Source organism: Lutra lutra, chromosome 4, assembly GCF_902655055.1.
Source record: "Lutra lutra chromosome 4, mLutLut1.2, whole genome shotgun sequence".
Taxonomy (NCBI): domain Eukaryota; kingdom Metazoa; phylum Chordata; class Mammalia; order Carnivora; family Mustelidae; genus Lutra; species Lutra lutra.
In genome coordinates, this window is record NC_062281.1 from 151,632,015 (window position 1) to 151,651,936 (window position 19,922).

Here is a 19,922-nt window from a genome sequence, read left to right on the forward strand (position 1 = left end):
ATGGCATCTGCATTACTGACAGATGGTGAAGACATTGGGTCCAGAGTGAAATCATCAAGATTAGAACAGTTGCAGAATCCAAAAGCCGAGGTTGTTGGCTGCTACCCACAGGACAATGGTGAAGGATTCATTATCTTTCCACTTTTCAGGTCTGATATATGACTTAAGCCAGAGCCAGGCCAATTTACAATTATTCCCAGAGCCCAGTGCAATTTGCAGATAAAAGGAGGTTGCACATTTGTGGCCAAAGTGGAAGATGTGGGTATTGGACTGGGTGCTAAAATGCTCCCCAGTGCGTAAGGCCAGCCCACAGTCTGATGGTCTCCACACTGCTGCCCAGAGCTTTACTTTATTTCCACAATCTGGAAGCCAGGTGAATACAAAATAGCATTTGGAAGGGATCTAGGAATGGCTGGGGGTTAAAGTTTCTGCTCCAGTGAAGAAGATGGTCTTCACTGACGAGGATGGTCTGCCCACCTTTCTGCCCCCTCCCGCCCCATGCATCTCTCGGCTCACCTTGACTCCTCCTGGGCTTGGCCATAAATGAGGTTGAACAGCTATTGAGAAGACTCTTAGCACTATTGCAGGAAAAGGAAAATAACACAATTTCTTGAAATCTCACCTGAGAGGTAACACATTTATTGTGCTTTGCTCTGAGTTCGATACAGAGGATTAGAATAAGTAAGAACCAACTCTTGCTCTGCTGTCTACTGCTGAGAGACAAACACAGACAGAGGGACAAAGGCAGATTGATCGGCTGAGCCAAAACCCAGATGATCTTATGACTTTAACATCTGAGTCTCAGCTTTCTCATCTCTAAAGGAGGATTTGGTGCCTGCCTCACAGATTGTTGTGAGTGCAACATGAGCTTAAGCACAGAAAGTTCTTCATACCTTGTCTGATGCAATGTGAACCCGAGGACACTGATGTCGTCATGAGAGGCCCCCTCGATGATGGCGGTAGTGAGACTCCACCAATTGCTTCATGGGCTCTGGACGTTGCAAGGAGGAACCAGGGCTAGAAAGGAAGACCATGGGGATATCCAGTGGTGACTGCGGCTGACAGCCTGCTTGGTGGGCACCTAGGGAACCCCTTTTGAACATCCTCAGAACTCCTGGGAGCGTGAGGAATTTATAAAGCATTCAGAGATATTATCGCAAGGACCTAAACAGGACTAGTCGTGTGGTCACGGTTGGGTTACGAGATCAATGATGCAGGAATTATGAGAACAGAGGCTTGAGTAAATCACCTGGCCTGCAATTGTCAGGAAAGGCTCAAGGCCAACGATCACCTGCACTAGTTCTGAAAGGTTAGGGAGGACGCATGGGTGGATGGCAGGTATGCCAGGGCACAGCATTCCAGGCCGAGGAAATGGGAGAGGCAAGTGTCCAGAGGCAAGAAATGGCAGTGTGAGCCCAAGAATGAAGAAATTCAGTATGGCAGGTGTGTAGGGAGTCAAGTGACAGGAGCTAAGGCTGGAGAAGCTCCACGGGGCTAATCAAGTCTGAAGAGCCTGTGAGTCCTGGGACAGAGTCTGGGCTTTTCGCTGTGGCATGAGAGAGTCAGAGGAGGTTTTTAGTGGTAGAGAACACGGTCAGATTTGTGTTGGGAAAGATCTCTCGGGTAACACTAAGAAGGCTGATTTGGTGTCAGGTGGGAGATCGAAGGCAGGGGCACCACAACCCTCAATGGACCACCCGCTCCTAGAGGCAACAGGGAAGCAAAGTGATCGAACAGAGGTTTCGGAGTAGTCTGGTCATTTTCTGAGGTGAAGCTAGACTAGAATTGCCTTGATGGAGAGAACTATACCTCTTCTGTGCCAGAGAAGGTCCAGTGCCTCACAGAACGGGCGGGGAGTAAAGATTTGTGGAAGATCCCGGGATGAAACACAGCCGGCTGCATTTGGGAGGTGAAGTTGAAGGACTGATGGGGGTCGGGAAAGTCCAAGGTTCGTTTGGGGAAATGGATGAGCTTGGTTTACAAGGGCTCACCGGTGTGATGCCTGACTCCCTGTTTCCCTAACCGTGCTCGTTAGCTACGTCTTGGCCTAACCGAGCCCATGATAGAGATTAGGTAAACAGTTGTCAAATCAGTGAAGGGCTAGGGGCGTGGACGTGTGCATGGGCAGGATGGAGACAGAAGCCGAGGGAATCTATGGGGCACGACAAACTGGTGACGGAATCAGACGTGGGGCTTCCGCGTTCTAAGTGACGTGTTTGTTACAGTCGTCTTCAAATGTCACGTCCCCCGCCTGCCTCCTCCACGCGCCGCATCCCCAGAGTCCAACCTGGAGGCAATTCTCTCGAGTCCCTCTTTGAGCGGCTGTTCTGTCATCAGTGAAAGGGGGATTTATTGCGTACCCTTCCCCGCTTTACTAGATGGCTGGGAGCATTAATGGGCTCATTCCGTTCAACAAATGTTTACGTAGGTGGTTAAATGCCACAGTGATAAATACCTTAGAATAAAGTCCTTGACCTCCACACTCCATCCCACTTGGCCTGGCACAGCATCCTCTGCTCTGGGAGGCAGTGGGAAAGAAGATCTCTTTGATACTCACCACCTCCCTTCCCGGGAAGCCCTTCATTTCAATACAAAAGACCCTCACTCATTCTGCAGCAGGAATGAGGGCCAAATGGCCTGTCCCGTCCAGCGCTGCATTCAGAGCTGACCGAGATCTGTCCCACCAGGGCCATGCTAGTGGGGCCTGGCTACATCCTGCCTCCCTGCGAGCTGTTGCCCGGCTCCTGGCAGCTTGCAGCCTGAGCTGCTGGCCACTCTGGTAATGGGGCTCGCAAGCACAGAAAGTAGACCCTAAAAGCCCAAAAGGATGCACAGCCCCAATGCCTGCTATTGGGACAATGAAGGGTCAGGGACAGCGACTCCTGCAAACAGAGACGATGCTTCTTAAAATTTTAAAACCCTGAAGGGTCCACTTAGACTTTATTGTTGATGGTAGCTCTTTGCATAAGCTGTTCTCTCCCTCTGGACTACCCTACCCCCGAGGACTTCAGGACGAAGATCCAGCCTTGTTCCCATGATGAAGCCTCTCTTTCCCATCTGGGCAGACACAGACACCTCCCCTTCTATGGACAGGAAAGCGGGGACCCATCCAGGCTTTACCGAGTGTCAGTTAGGTGTCGATGACTCTGTGTGATTCTTCATGTACCTTCTACCTGTTTCATACACAGAACCATTGGCAAGGTGGAGTTTGCTGGCCCCATTTTACAGATTGGAAAGCTGAGGGTCGAAGACACAAGTTGCTTGGTCAAAGATACATCTAGTGAGGGGCACCTGGGTGGCTCAATGGGTTAAGCCTCTGCCTTCAGCTCAGGTCATGATCTCGGGGTCCTGGGATCGAGTCCCGCAATGGGCTCTCTGCTCAGCAGGGGGCCTGCTTCCCCCCCCCCCACCTCCGCCTGCCTCTGTGACTACTTGTGATCTCTGTAAAATAAATAAAATCTTAAAAAAAAAGATACATCTAGTGAATGGTGGAGCCAGGATTGGTCAAAAATCATAGGTACACAGTGTTGACACAGCTCTTTCTATGTATTTCTAATTGGGCGCTAATTGTGTGGTTTAGTGAGGGTCTTGGGGCAAAGATCCTCTTCTGAGGTTGCTGCCAAAGGGGAAGAGGAGAAGTAGACAATTGAGCAGATCTTGGAGGAACATTCATTCCTTCTTCCACAGCCCATGGACAAGAACATGATCACAGAGCCAAGTCTAATCACAAGGGAGGTTGGAAAATAGAGTCTTATCACATACCCAAGAATGGGACTTGGTGAGCACAAAGCATTTTTCTCTGCCCATCTTACCTTCCTTAATAAAACAGCCTCCAGAAGCCTGGTGAGGAGAGGTAGCTGTGCCTTGGTGAGCCTCAGGCTCTCATCAGCTCTTCTCCATCTTGTCAGCCCTGTGGAGTCTCTCAGGAACCCGTGCTGTGGCCAGGCTGACCTCAGAGGCTGCATCTCCCTACATCTTTATCTAGCAGTCCATCCTAAAGGTGGACCAAGCTACTTCCTTTTTCACTCTGCCAGAGCTGAGGTTAAATGTCTGATTATACTAGATTTTACCAAAGATCGGCGAATGATACATGAGGAACAGACAGAGAGTAAGCTATAGTTGCTAATTTGCTTATTATTTTAGGATTTTTTAAAAAGATTTTATTTGGGGCGCCTGGGTGGCTCAGTGGGTTAAGCCGCTGCCTTCGGCTCAGGTCATGATCCCAGGTCCTGGGTTCAAGCCCCGCATCGGGCTTTCTGCTCAGCAGGGAGCCTGCTTCCTCCTCTCTGCCTGCCTCTCTGTTTACTTGTGATTTCTCTCTGTCAAATAAATAAAATCTTTAAAAAAAAAAAAAAAAGATTTTATTTATTTATTTGAGACAGAGAGCCTGCATGAGCAGGGATCAGGGGGCAGGGGGTGAGGGAGAGGCAGACTTCCCACTGAGCAGGAAGCTGGACCTAGGGCTCGATCCCAGGACCCCGGGATCATAACCTGAGCCAAAGGTAGTTGCTTAACCGACTGAGCCACCCAGGCACCCCCACTAATCTGCTTATTTTTTTTAATAGAGTTTATGCATCCTCAGCTTGAATCTTCCGTAAGGCCTCCTTCCTGCCACACTCCTGTCCTGCAGCCCCAGGTGAGAGATCCCTGACCCCAACTACACAGGAATGCCCGCCACACGTGTCTTAAGCCCACAAAGAATAGGCATGATATTTACAAGGGAGTGGTTAGAGAAGGGGATATACCCATGGGTGAAGGAAAGAAGCTATGCCTCCCTTACTCCTTGCAAGGAAAGTGGTTCTAACTCTTCTACTTAAATAGAGCTTCCAGACACATAGGAAATCAGCTCCCCAAATCAGGATTCACAAGTCACATGCCAGTTGGCCTGGAGATTTCCTGGGGAGACCTACCTCTCCTCCGTCCTAGTACCCTGAGCCTCCAAGCTCTGTAGTCATGTAGAATTTCTGTGCCTTCAAATCTAGACCCAAGAAATCAAGATCCAAAGACAGACAGACAGAGAGAGAGAGAGAGTTCCCTGCTTGAACTTGCCATCTGAGGACCCTACTTTTCTGAATGATGGGACATGAAAGTGGTTGATCTTGGGAATGATCCCATACTTCCAGGCAAGCCCCGTCTCCTTCCCACAGGGAAGTGGCCTTCCTCTGATCTCAACAAAAGAAGCATAACAGAAACATCTTAATAATTCATCTGAGTGACACATACATAATGTAATGGCATTAGTGGAAAAGCCGGTTTCCTTACAAGAAACTAAAGTGTTGCTACATCCCCAGCTCCAGACACAGGACCTGGCACAGAGTAGGTGCTCAGATCCTTGGTTCAAAGGCTGTTAAAAGGAAAGCAGCTTGCCTTGGTCATGTTGGCTTAGCATCCTTTAAGAGAGCTCTTACTAAATCACAATATTCGATTAATATGATTACTTAAGACGAGCACAGAATTGAGGTGGGAGCTTCCTTCAAAGTGAAAGAAAAATCAGCTGGACCATAGTTTTCATAAGCTGGTAAAAGGAAAGAGACCCTTTCTTGAGCTCACATAACTCCCGAGATAATTTTAGGCATTTTATCCTTGAATAATTTGCCTTCCAGTAACTGTATGCCTTGCAGTAATCATCCCTTGTCTCTGTGCTGTTTTTCCACCCCTTCCTAACCTTCCTATCCACTCTGTCCTGTGTGCAGCTATCCCTTTCACTTTTAACAATCCTACAGTACTTGATGTCATGTTTCCCACTCCCTCAAGTCCTTCCGGGGGCAACACGGAGTGGAGGAAGGAGCAGTAGATGAGGGCAGGGCAAATCAGAGCAGAGAATCAGACCCGTACTCCGCATGACCAGGGCGTCTGCCTTGGCCATCCGCCTTGACCGTCCTGAACTCCCTCATCTCCACTCCTCAGCTAGGGCTGACATGGGTGATCTCACCCCGTGGGCACGAGGAGTACAGGAAAATACATGCAGGCCATGTACCTTGTCACACAACAGACTCTCCATAAATTTAAGTTCCTCTCCTCCTTCCTTCTCCTTTTGAAAATAGTCAGGAGATAAATTGTACATAAATAAATTACATGTTACACTGGAAATGCTCAGAAATGATCAATATAACCAATAATAATTTTAATATTAATAATAGGTTACTTCGGCAGCGCTGTCCTAATTCTGACCATCAATCTACGTGCTCCAGCTCTGCCATCATAATAGCACGTAGTGGTCACAGTTTACCCTAGAAAGAGCTGAGTGCCCCTAATTTCCCATTTCCAGATATCTTTTAAATCCTCCTTTTCTACATCAGAGTATTCTGCTACAAACCATTACTTGTGGGGCAAAGTATAGGCACTGTTTTTGCCAAGAAATGAATGACACACATGAATGGGAATACTGCAAAGCCACAAGCAGTACCTGAGACCCAACGTAAGGTTGGGGAAGCATCAAGAATGTGTTGGAAATACGGGTTTCTGTGGCTCAGCGAACTAAGCAAATGGACCTCATTGGAGAGGATGGCACACCATCGCCATTCCCAGAAGCACACCAAAACCAGGCCCTTGAAAGACAGAAATGCCTAGAAGTGTCTGCTAAGTTTCAGCCCAAGGATCTGCGAAGCTTTCTGCTGACTTCTTTCAAACTTGAGTTTGGGGAAAATGGCTGGAAGAAACCTTCAGGCTTCTAGATTTGTGTGTTTATTATTCTGTATTTCTCAAACATGTAAATGGGGTGGGGATGGGCTCCAGAGTCAGACCGCCTGGACTGGAATGTTTGTCCTTCCCCTTGCTAACTGCATTTCCCAAAATCGGTGATGAACTCCTATGTGCCTCTTTTGCCTCAGCTGGACAATGGGTGTCATGAGAAGGACTGCGAGAGGAGGCTGGGGCACGGTCCTCGGCAGGCCGCAAACAAGTCAGTCGGTTATTTCCTATCCATGATCAAATGGGGGACACGGGGAGAGTCCTCCTGGTCTGAAGCCAGAGGCAGGCCACCAAAGCCCCTTGTGTCTATGGTAGGATCTTTCTCTTCTTTATTCAATTTAATTCTTTATTCCTATGGTGTAATGAGATCTGTCTAAACTCAGACCAAACCCCTGATTTCACAGCCAGAGCCCCGTCACGTCTGTACCTTGTAACTGCCTTTCCTGCCCCCATCCTCCCACGACATGTGTATGAGCTCCTGCATCGAGCTGGAGGCAAGGACCTGCCACCAAGGGATGGGGACCATGAGCAGAATGGGATCCTTAGAGGGCAATAAAACAAGGCAACATCTGTACCCCCATGCATAGCATGTGCATGGTGACAGTAACACAGCCACCATGAACTGAGGACAGAGGGAGGGGAACGGGCATTGTTGGTGCCTATTTCATACTCGGCGCGGTAGAGATACTCAGGTGGCCCATGAACCCTCGGGCCAACACTGCCAGCCCTCTTACCTGGTTTTGCAGATAAGGAATGTACGTCTCAGAGATGGTTGTTAACATCCCCAAGGCCAACAGTGAGGGGGAAACAGAGTCTAGCACGTAGAGGATCATGAGGTACTAACAGGAGATCCTATGAGGTTCCATGAGTCACGGTTCTTAGGCCTGCTTGTAAAACTCTCCAAACAACTACCAATATCTGGTGTCTCCTACACCCCACCCCCTACCATTGGAGCTTGGCCTGAACCAAACCCAAATAGCACAGAGCTCATGGTCCTTCTAGGTGCAAGGAGGTGAGAACCCTCCCAACCCACTCTCCACCCCCACCCCGTGCTCCCCTCCCCCGCTCAACCTCCACTTTTGTAGGCCTGTCTGAAGCCATTGGGGGAGCCCCTGAGTAGGAGCAAAGGGAATTTGACAACCCCCATGGCCAGCTGCTGTGGGGAGGAGGTGCCTCATTCTCTTGAGAGCTCCCTCCATCATTGATAGCAGTTACAAATGTATGCAGGACCTCCTTGCCTTGAACTGCAATGAGAAGGGAGAGGCAGAGCTAGAATCTTTGGCCTGTGCTGCGTGGCAGAGTGGGGCCTCCGATCTGATTGTGAGGAGAGCAGCAGCCTGGATCAAAGAGAGTCATACAGTCAATACGGTGAGGTGTGCTGACTGTTGATGTTTTTAATTTAGTGTCACATCATGGCTCAGAAAAGAATGGAAAGTAACAGCGCGATCACACCCATCGTAAGAGTGATTCTCATTTTGAGAAATTTGTATTTTAGGATCTGGGTATGCATGCATCTATGCGTCGGGTCATGATGCAGAAGATTTTTCTTCTTGCAAGTCATTAATTATTAAAACAAACCTGCAAAGCTTACTTAAAATCCATATTCCCAGGTCCAGGACTAGAACTGATTCTTATCTGCCCTGGGAGCTTGGAACCTGTGTTTTTCCTAGATCCCCAGGTCCCGGTGGTGATCAGCCAGTGAGAAACACCTGTGAGAGGTCATAGGTTTTACAGGTGGGCTTTCCTCACCTGCCTTCTACCTTCTCGTCCCAGACAGCTTCCCACTCGTGCTGAGCCCTAACAAGGTGGGAAAAGTCACAGAGACCTGGCTTGGAGCAGCTCAGGCTGGTGCCCTGGTGGCTTCCAACCCCAGGATAGCCCTGAGCTCTTACGAACTGGGAAATGAGGCTTGGGTTTCCAGCACCAACTGTCCAAAACACAAAAGCAAAAAAAACAAAACCAAAACAAAAAACCCTTCCCCGACAACCCCCACCCCCAACACCTGCACCAGAAAAACAAAACCACTTTACAGTCAGCCAGACCTAGGTTCAGGCCCTGATTCTGGGGACCACAGGCAGGTTATAGGATTTCTCTGAGCCCCAGTGTCCTCACCATTTAAACAAGAATAATAGCTTCTCCAAGGGTGTGGCAGGATTTAATATAAGAACATGTCCACAGGCTTAGATAGGGTCAGCCCCCAGATAGGTGCTGTGTTATAGCAGCTCCCTTTCTGGCCCCCACCGTACTGTCCTGCAAGCTTAGGGACGCTCTGTCCCCTGTGGGAGTCTTGGGTGAAGTTAAGTAGCCATCTGAGGGGTGGGGCGGGGCCAAGGCTGTTATTCACGGAGATTACATTGTCCAGCCTGAGCATTTTGTTCTAACAGGAGTCCTGCCACCCCCTTCTTCAGCAGCTCCCCCGTGCCTCAGGCACAAAGTAAATTCCTCTGGAGAGTGACTGTTGGAGCAGCCTGGGGTAGAGCCACTTGCCACAAAGGGTGGGTTTGGTGGGTCCTTGGTGAGAGAGGACCCCTTCCCTGCTGCAGCTGTCCTGCAAAGTTTGGCAGATGGAGTCTGGACGGTGCCCAACCAGTGCTGGGAAAGCTCCAGCCCCGGGAGAGGGAGGAGCCGCTCCCCAGGTGGGGCAGGTGGGGCACCTGAGCTCAGGTATGTCCCAGGCTCTGGGAGGTGATTGCTCCCTGGTTGGTGCCGGCAAACCAAAGTGGACTCTTGGCCCCAGGATACAGCTCTGGGAAACTGCTTTTGTCTCACAGACTCTGCCTCGGAAGAAGGCCATGGAAGGGGTAAGGCGGGTCAGTTCGATCTTGGCTTTCTCTGTGTCCTTTCTAGTGCCTGCCCACCACTGTGGGAAAGGGCTGCCTCTGCCTCCTGGAGGGAAGCAAACACATGTGCTGCTTGTGCGGTGCAAGGCAGTTAGACCTGGCCTTGCTACAGGGTGAGGGGACTTGGGGGGTGGGGCGTGAACGGTGTGCCCCTGCCACCTCTGGGGGTGAGGGAGCTAGGGGCTCTGGGGAGTGGTGGCATGAGGGGTCCTAACTCTCACTGCCCTTCCCCCGCTGGGTTTCAAACCTATCCCTCCAGCCTGGGGCTATGTGCCTGTTGGCTTTTCTCTGTTTGTTTGCCCTTGTGGGCCCTGCTGGTCCCCCTGGTGATCAGCCGGTTTCCTGGTCAGAGGGCCAGGCTGCCCGGTGCTCTTTGGTGGCTGTGGCTTTCCTGCGAGCTCTGTTCCTTATTAGCTGTATGGTCTGGGGCAAGTGAGTTCATCCTCCTGTGTCCCCTGCATTCCTCACTCATAAAATAGGATGACTATTAGAGTAACTAGTTGGTGAGATTATTGGAAGTGCTTGTAAAATTAGAGATGACGTGGGCCAGTGCCCAGCGCCAAGCCAGGTGGACCCGTGCTCCTGCACGGCAGTGCGCTATTGGTGTGGTTGCAGAATTCCTCAGCGGAATGCCCTCCTCTCTTTCCTTCTCCAAGTCTCTACTCCCCTCTTTTCCCTTCTTCAAAGTCCATTTCTTTCCAAGGTGGGGGGCAGGGAAGTGTTTTGCTTTCATATGTTCTTTATTAGACATTTGGAGTCAAGTTGTTTTCTCCCGTGAATCATCTGGCTTCCCTCCCCGAGGTTTGGTTTAAAGTTGGGGGGGGAGGACACATCTCCTCTCAGCCATCAGAAAACAGCTCCCTTTTGTCCCGCCCGGGGCAGGAGACCTGTCTCTCTGGCTGATCAGTCCAATCAGCTGAGTTTGGAGAAGAGGGAACAAGGGCATGCTGGTATTCCATCTCCCTTCTGATTCTCTCTCTCCCTAACTTGTGGTTCAGCAACGGCTGAGAAACTCCTCCTTGATGTAGAAATGTCAGGCTGAATAGAGTTAGTGTGATCAAAAGAAAGAGACAGTGACATATTTTGCCCTCTCTGATCTACTGAGGTGTGCACTGGCATCCGTTGGAGTCTATCTACATATTAGCACAGTGAGATCAATGCCATTTGCCCCATTTTGGTGGTGGTTGCTGTTTGGTTTTTGCCAGGGGAGGAAACTGATGGTCAGAATGTCACTTACCCCGCATCCTACAGCTGGTTGGTAGCAGCGCTGGAACAGGAGGGGGGTTGGTCAGTAACAAATATAGAGTGCCAGCTGTAAGCCAGGGATCACAGGTCAGGATTCCAACAGGCCAGCCAGCAAAATGTTAGGAAATTGAGAAAAAAAGTACAAAAGGGCATGTTAGCTAATGTAGTGATGCAACTTTTTCTGCTCATGCAAAGGAAAAAAATATCAGAGCAATATGGGTCATTTCTCATCTTGGAGGATTTTGTTTTGTTTTTAAGAAGTTGACAAAATATTCATCAGTGCCTCCTGTGTGTACCAAGCCCCTGCACTGTCAGGGCCTGATTCAGGTGTTGCGGATGAAGCCGTGAGCCAACCAGAAATGCTGCCTTTATAAAACCTATTCTAGCAGAGGAAACTACAACAAATATATATACATATATATTTTAAATCATATACACATATATTAAATATATATTTAAATATACATAAATATAATATATAACACATTATATATAGCATACATTGTCATATATAATATACATTATACAACATACATTATACATAAAATACATATTATGCACATATGTTAGGTGAAATGGCAGTGATTTCAGTGTAGAAATGGAAAGCAGGGAAGGGTTTAAGGATGTTGAGAGCAGGTAAGGCTATTTTATTTGTTTTAAAGATTTATTTGTTTTAGAGAAAGAATGTACATGAGTAGGGGGAGGGGGAGAGGGAGAAAGATTCTCCAGCAGAACCCCCAACCCCCAACTAAGTACAGATCCCAATGTGGGGATCCTGAAATCATGACCTGAGGTGAAATCAAGAGTCAGATGCTTAACCAACTAAGCCCCCCAGGTTCCTCCAGGGTAAGGCCATTGTAAATGGGATCATTTCGAGAAAGGCATCCACAGGTGACATTTGAGCAGAAACTGAAGGTAGTAAGGGAGTTGGCCATGTGGGTGTCTTAGGGGAAAACATTCTACAGAGAGAGAACAGTAAATGCAAAGGCCCTGAGGCAGAAGCTTGTCAGTGTGTTCAGGGGTAGCAAAATGTCCTGAATGGCTGGCCTGGAGGAAGCAGAGAGTGGTCAGATCATGCAGGGCCCTGGCACTTCCGATTTTCCTCTGGGAGCTAGAGCTCCGTCTGAATGTTCTGAGTGCTGTAATGGAATGGTCCAGCTTGGATTTTAAAAGGATCACCTGGTTGTTGTTTTGAAAACAGATGAGAGGGAGAACAAGAACAGACTCTGGCTGACCTGTGAGGAGGTGATTGCCCTCCTCCAAGCAAGAGGGCATGGTGATGCAAGCCAGGGTCTTCACAATAAAGGTGGACAGAAATGCTCATGTCGGGGGTACAGCACCAAAGTAGGGTCAGAAGGATTTACTGATAGAGTGGATAAAAAATGTGGGGGGGGGGGGGGGGAAGAGGATTCGTCCATGACTCTAAGCTGCAAAGCCTGAGCCCCTGGAAGAATCTGAGTGAGATGACTTAGGATGGAATCTGTTTGCAAGACGTCCAAGAGTTCGTTTTACTTTTCCACGAAATTGTGGGATATGGAGAAATGACTGTTGCTTTGGGCCGCTCAGTTTTGGAGTGGTTTCTTCTGTGTCAATAGATATCTGAACAATTAGATATCCTTCGCTGTTTTTAGTCCTAAAAAAATGTATCCTTCTCCCCCATAGGTAGAAGGCTCGAGAGAATTCTGTAGGAATGTGCTTTATTATACAGTTTAGGCACCCAGACAGAAAGGTTGAGGAGTCTTCTCCAGAGCTGTCATGAAGGGATGCCTCCGTGATCTCCCCCAGCCACAGAGATTTGTACTTATGCACGGGGTCTTGGCAAGAGAAACGCTTGGCACAGCATTTTTTGTTTTTGTTTTTGTTTTTTAAAGATTTTACTTATTTATTTGACAGAGATCACAAGTAGGCAGAGAAACAGGCAGAGAGAGAGGAGGAAGCAGGCTCCCTGGGGAGCAGAGAGCCCAATGTGGGGCTCGATCCCAAGACCCTGGGATCATGACCCAAGGCGAAGGCAGAGGCTTTAACCCACTGAGCCACCCAGACACACCTACCACAGCGTTTTGAACTGGGAATGCTTTTCAGTCAGGATGCTTACCAGATGGCACTTGAGTTTTGATGAATGAGCCTTGGAATTGTAGTTGAAAGACCCGTATTGATGTTTACCTCTGCCTCTTATTAGTCAAGTGATTTCAAGCAAGTCCTTGAATAATAAAAGGTAGGATCTCAGAGATTTCTCAAAGCCCAAGCAGACTAACAACTCCCATTTCAGAGATGGGGAAGCTTGGGGCCCACGGGGAAACATGGCCACACCCGTGGTGACCACTTCCTCACTGTGCCACACATACAGTGAATGCTCCGTGACTGTTCTCTTTGGTTTCGAGGCGTCAGTCACAGAGGCCATCTAGTCACTCCAGTCTTGCAAGGGAGAATGTCAAGAAAACAGACAATTTGGGTATTAAATGAAAAGCAGAGTGATGAAGAAATCTAAGTTTTGACGGGAAGCACCCAAAATGGATCCCTAACCCAAAGTGGGGTTCATCCCAGGCTCATTAGAAAAATTGGTGAGAGATGGAGGGAGGAGAGATGGGGAGGAGGAGGGAAGGGGAGATGAGGGAGTGGGTAGTTGGGGAGAGGGAGGGAGACAGAGACAGGAAGACACAAAGACAGGGAGAGACAGAGACAACGAGAACAGAGCCAGAACCAAATTCCCAGAGGGCCAGATATTCAAAGACTGAATAGCATATTCTCTCTATCCTCTAAGCCAAGAGTGCCCTGGAGCGACTTCCGCTCCAAGGTGGGAAGAGTGAACTAAGTGTCACCCTTGAAGTTTCCTTGCGCTCTGACATTCTGGCACCACAGGGCTTTTTCAGAGTCACAGGTGGCTTATTTTTGACAGAGCTGAGTCTAGAACCCAGTTCTGAATGTCTGTAGAACTCCTTAGCAAGCCCTCAAGTGCAACTTCAGAGGGTTTTTATTTTTTGTTTTTTGTTTTTTTCCTGAATAATCTGATTTTTAATGAGTAAGTCACAAGACAGGGTATGTGTTAAGAGAAGGAAAGAAATGAAAAAAGAAAAGTGCCCCAGCCCATGGAGAGGGATAGTACTGGAAAGGGCTGTCTCCTGTTAAGAGCTTGTTCTGGGGAGAGCAGTGTGCACTGGGGATTAAGATCAGATTGCCAGGGTGAGGTTTCTTGTGAGTTCCAGAAGAATCTCTGCAAAGGGGAATAGGGATGCTCACTCAGTCATTCACAGTTCTGAAAGACTGGTCCCATCACTCCTGTCTATGCAAAGAACTACCACCGGGTCCTCTTGAACTCTGTTGTTAAGTCCTTGACAGTGAGGTGGTAAGGGACACACACAAATGCAGGGCTGTGTTACTCAACATCACAGACCCCACAACTGAGTGACCTTCCCACTGAGTGCAGTCCCCGCTGCTCCAAACCATGTACTCTTCATCTGTCTGCTAGAGATGGTTCTAACAGGTGAATCTGATCCTGTTGCTCCCCTGCTGGATCCCCTTTGGTACTTCCCCTCTGTCTGGGGGGTAGAGTCCAAACCAGGTAGCCTGACTGACCCCACCAAGATGCTCCCACTCCATCCTCCTGCCCCTCCCGCGGTCCCTTGTGCCCCAGTCTGGCGTCTCCCCATGTACACATTTCTTTCCAGAATGCTGATTTCCATTCTAAGACTCTACACCACTGTCACCTCCCTGAGAAACCTGCCCCAGCCCCTTGGTCACAAATGGTCTCTCCTCACCTTGCAAGAGCTCAGCCCTTGGAGCAGACCCCATCTAGGTCTGGACTAGGAGCTCCCAGAGAGCAGGGACTAGGTTTTGCTCACAGAGGCAGCAAGGCACGGACCCTGAGCAGCCCGACTGGTCTGAGTTTCTGGTTCTGCCATTTACGAGCTGTTTGGCCTCGAGCAAGTTACTGAATTGCTCTGTGGCCCCATTACCTCACTAGTAAAGGGACATAATGGTGACTTCTTAGCTGTCAACCGCATTTAAATAAGTTGATATGGGGCGCCTGGGTGGCTCAGTGGGTTAAAGCCTCTGCCTTCGGCTCAGGTCATGATCTCGGGGTCCTGGGATCGAGCCCCGCATCGGGCTCTCTGCTCCGCGGGGAGCCTGCTTCCCCCCACCCTTTCTCTCTGCCTATTTGTGATCTCTGTCTGTAAAATAAATAAAAATAAATAAATAAAAATAAATAAGTTGATACATATCAAGAGCTTGAACAGCTCCAAAAGGCAGGTAGTTCTACACCCTAAAATAACAGTAAGTTATCGTCATAATGAACTGCTATGTCTCGAATTGCGTCCCATCCTCCAAAATCCATACCTCGAAGTCCTAACCCCTAGTGTTTTAGAAGTAAGTTTATTTGGAGATTAGGTCTTTACAGAGGTAAGTGAAATTGAGGTTATTAGGGCAAGCCTCCTCCAATATGGCTGCTGTCCTTATGAATAGGAAAAGTATGGACATAGAGAAGGACCCAGAGGGAAGACAGGGAGGAATCCATACAAACCATGGAGAGAGGCCTGGCAGGCCTTCCCTTGAAGCCCTCAGAAGGAACCAACCCTGCCCACAGCAGGGTCTGGGCCTTCTTCTAGTCTCTAAAACTGTGAGGCATTCAATTTCTGTCTCTCCAGCCACATAGTCTGGTGCACCTTGTTAGGGCAGGCCCACCACACTCCTACATGGAGCTTCTCAGCTAATTAACTAAGAGGTAATGAGGATACTCTGTAGCCTCCCCTTACCAGTCTGGGAGGTGTTTTGTACCATGTTGTTATTTTGACCGCTCTGAAAACAGCAGCTGTGCTTAGCTCTGGAGAAGAAATCTGAGAAGTATTTATTACCACTCAGAGTGGGAAATGGATAGAAGGGCTCTGGGGACCATGCTCATGATTCCTCCCTGATCACTGACTCATGGATTTGGTTTTACTCATCTGTAAAAATCTCAAGTGGCAGACTCTGGGGATGGTTTTTAAAGATTAACCCTAACCTTCTCTGAGGAAGTACCAAATACAAAAAAGTTATAAATACTGTGCTTCAGAAACAATAAGCAATTTTTGGATCCTAATACTGGAAAAACTCAAAGTTTTACTTATTGTTCTTCCCTATTGCTATGAATACTACTGTTTCCATCTCCATTTCATAATTGAGACAGAATCAGGAATTGAACTCCTACTTGACTCCAGAGACCCAATTTTTTACCTAGTATTGGTGAAGGACACACCTACATGCATTATTTCATTTAAACCTCACAGGACACATGGGCTAGAGATGATCCTCGTTTTAGAGGAAGAAACAAGTTCTTTAGGGTTGCATGATTTCATCATCATTATTAATGGTAGCAGCTGACCCTGATTGCTTCTTTTGTTTGTTAGGCATAATTCTAAGGGCTTTATATGTATTAACTCACAGCAGCACTAGAGTAAGCACTGCTGTTGGGAGACCCAGAGAGGGTGTGTAACTTGCTGAAGGACACACAGCCAGTCGGTGACGACCCTGGGATTCCAGCCCAGAGTTGGAGGTTTCAAGGACACTTTCTGCAAGAGTTCCTCTTCCCCCAAAACCTCCTGGATAGTGGTATCATGCTGCCGAAAGTACAGAGCTAGCTAGCTAAAAACGGAGAGGCACCTAAGGTACCGAAGCCATGAAACCAAGAACGCAATTTGCTCTGAGTGTCCGCTTGGGAGGATAAAACAACCCACAGGTAGAATGACCTAGTCAAACCGTTCTTGCTGTCCCTCAAGACTCTTTTTCAGAAAAAGCGCCCTCCCTTCATGACGTGCATTCGCAATGAAAACCTATGAGAACTCTCCCAGCAGAAAATCAGAGCCTTATCACCCTTCACATGAAAGGTCACTTGAAGTCTCGCTACAGCTGTTGGGTACCTTCCCAGTCAACACTGTAAGCTACCAACAGGTGGTAGCATCAGGGGCTATAAACCTCCCATAGCTTTACTGTTGCTGTGGAAGTACTTAACTGACTTTTAGCTTCACAAAACTGATGTGGGAAAACATATTCAAATTCTAGACTCCCTGTTGGGAACATTTGCCATAAAACTCTGTGTTCTGCTCCAACCCAGGAACACAGTGTGGCCCGGGGCAGCTGTGAGGAATCCCACGCATTGCTAGAAGGAATCCCACGTCTTGCCCTTCCACACCCCCAGCACTGGGTGAGAGAGGGTCCTATCCTCGAAGAGGAAACTGTGCAGTATAGGTGAGGTCATGGACAGGGCTTCCACAATTTCAAGTTTAGGCTCCACCTCTTGGGACATGAACCATCAAATCAGATTTCCTGTGTGAAACATTAGAGCGCCAGTACATGGGTGTATCTTATTAAGATCATTCAAAGGTTTATAGGAAAGGCCTTTATCTCATTCAGTTCTCCCACCAGACAGGTCAGAAAAGTCCTGTTTCAGAAACCAATCTTGGTCCTGGCAGCATGTCCCTGTGACTTGGGGCAAGTCTCCAGAATCTTCATCTGTAAGACGATGGGTTGAATCAGAGGGTCATCAAGCACCACTCTGAGCGCTGACATTGAAAGATTTTATACCTGCTGTCACGGGAGATGTGTGGCTCATGGGGAGGTCAAGAAGATGAGTGATGCTTGTTCTATTTGCTAGTAAACCCAAGATTTTACTCCAGGTAGAATTTGAGACAACTTTTGGCTTAATTGTCTCCATGTTTGTTTATGCTTCTCTGGCTAGTGAGTTCAAAATGGAGTCTGATGGTCCTGAGTGTCTAAGAGCCTCAAGTCAAGCATTCGGTTCAAATTCTAGCTCTGTGACTTTCAAGCCATGTGTTGAGTCACTGAATGGAGAGCCCCGAGTAAGCATAAGGAAGCAGAACGCCCTCCAGCTCCTGTTGGGCTGTTAAAGTGTGTGTGTGTGTGTGTGTGTGTGTGTGTGTACATGAATGTGTGCGTGCACGAGAGCAACCTTTAGGTTAAATCACAGAGATTAGGGGTTGCTAGGTTACAACAAAACCTAACCTAACCACTGTATGCCACGAAGTGTTGTTTACAGAGGAAGTATGTTATTTTCCTATCACTGCTGTGAAAAATGACCACAAAGTCGGTAGCTTAAAGCACCACAAATTCATTCTCTTATAGTTTGGGAGGTTAGGAGTCTCCAGAAGGTCCGTAGCGCTGCGCTCTTGGAGGCTGTTGGGAGGAATCGTTTTCCTTGTCTTTTTCAGTTCAGAAGTCACTCACATTCATGGGTCTGTGACCCCTTCCCCAGCAGCAGAGCACCGTCTCTTCTCTCTGACTTCTGCTTCCATCCTTACATCTTCTAAGACTCTGATCGCCCCACCTTCCTTATAATCACACTGTCCCCACTAGGTGCTCCAGGAGAGTCTCCCCATGTTGAGAGCTTTAAGGCCATCACATTTCCAGATCTCCTTTACCATATAAGGTAATCTATCCCGAGTTCTGGGGATTAGGGCATCTTCAGGAGGAGGCATTATTTAGCCTCCCACATTTGTAGACTATCATGACCATCATTCACTCCAAAGCTGTCTTATTTTTCAGAGCATGTACCACATTTGTTTAAAAAAAAAAAGAAAGAAAAGAGAAGTACATAAATAGCTATTTAATTTCTCCCATTCTAGATCATAAATTCCATAGGAAGAGACCATGCTTATTAGTCACTGTTCTCTCTCCTGATGTCTTAAATCGTTAACAACAATGATGACAATGGATAGCACTGTAGGGGGTAGGCCCTGTGCTTAGCTCTTCCTATGAATAATATAATTTAACCTGCACAGGGGTGCCTGGGTGGCTCAGTTGGTTAAGCATCTGACTTTGGCTCAGGCCATGATCTCGGGGTCCTGGGATCAAGCCTCACATTTGCTCCCTGCTCAGTGGGGAGTCTGCTTCTCCCTCTGCCTCTGTGCTTTCTCCCTCTCTCTCAAATATATAAATCTTTAAAAAAAATTTAATCTGCACAGAGGTCTGGCAAGGAGATGGAACATTACTGTTCCTGTTTTCAGGTGGAGAGACTAAGCCTAAATAGGTTTAAGGAACCAGCCCCCAAGGCCACACAACTATGAGGTGTTGAGGAGCTGAACGCAAACCTCTGACCCTAGAGAGCTTTCATTTAACAGGCAATGTACTTGAGGCCTAAGAAGTAAAACATGATTTAGACCTCCCTCAGATGGCTCAGAGTTTAAAAGGAAAGATGTACAAAAATAATATGGTGTGATAACTTTAATGTAATATGTGGACAGTAATGTCTGTATGTTCAAGTAACTGACAGAGCTGAGAGGAAGAATGTTATAAGAATGTCTTCACTCAGCTTGGGTGAGTCAGAAAAGACTTTCACAAGGGAGATCATTTTCTCTCCCAATTTTAAAAGATGAAAAGTGGGGCACCTGGGTGACTTAGCCATTAAGCATCTGCCTTCGGCTCAGGTTATGATCCCAGGATCCTGGGATTGAGCCCTGCATTGGGCTCCCTACTCTGCCGGAAGCCTGCTTCTCCCTCTCCCTTTTTCCCTGCTTGTGTTCCTTCTCTCGCTGCATCTCTGTCTGTCAAATAAATAAATAAAATCTTAAAAGATAAAAAATAAAAGATGAAAAGTGCTCACCAAGCAATAGATGATGGGGAGGGCAGGCATTCCAGGCATAGAGAATAGTATATGTGAAGAAACCTAAGTGGGAATACAGCAGGGCATGTCTGGGGCCACAGGGACAAGGCAGAAGAGAGACATGGAGAGTCACGTGCCTCTGCTAAGGACTGCACGCTCCACACAGCGCTGGACAAGTACAAGGGTGCAGAGTGGCTGGCAGGAAAGATACACTTGGGGCCAAGTTCACCAAGCCCTTCTCTTCCTCACGTGGTTCATGAGCCAGTGGGTATGTGGTTAGAGAATTGCTTAATTCCAAAGTTTGAGATAATTTCACAGAATCATTATAATGAGCCCTGCTTTAAACCACTCCCCTCTTTCCCCTTTCCCCCTACCAAATCCCAGCTCCCATGAGATTTACTCATCCATTCATTAATTATGTATCCTTTGAGTACCCTCCATGTGGTAGGTGGTGTGTGAGACACTGAAATCCAAACTCCTTCTCTTTGGTAAACCAGTTCCAAGGGTTAACCAAGCTTCCCATCTGGAAAATTCTTTTTTTTTTTTTTTAAAGATTT

General features: G+C 47.9%; 1 protein-coding gene across 1 annotated transcript in view; it reads left to right on the top strand.

The window, feature by feature from the left end:
- Positions 1 to 9,095: 9,095 nt before the first annotated feature.
- Positions 9,096 to 19,922, top strand: part of FYB2 (FYN binding protein 2) — a 124,790-nt gene continuing 113,963 nt past the window's right edge. The window contains 1 exon segment of the mRNA XM_047723606.1: positions 9,096 to 9,491. Coding sequence (XP_047579562.1) covers positions 9,255 to 9,491 — 237 coding nt within the window. The 5' untranslated portion in view covers positions 9,096 to 9,254.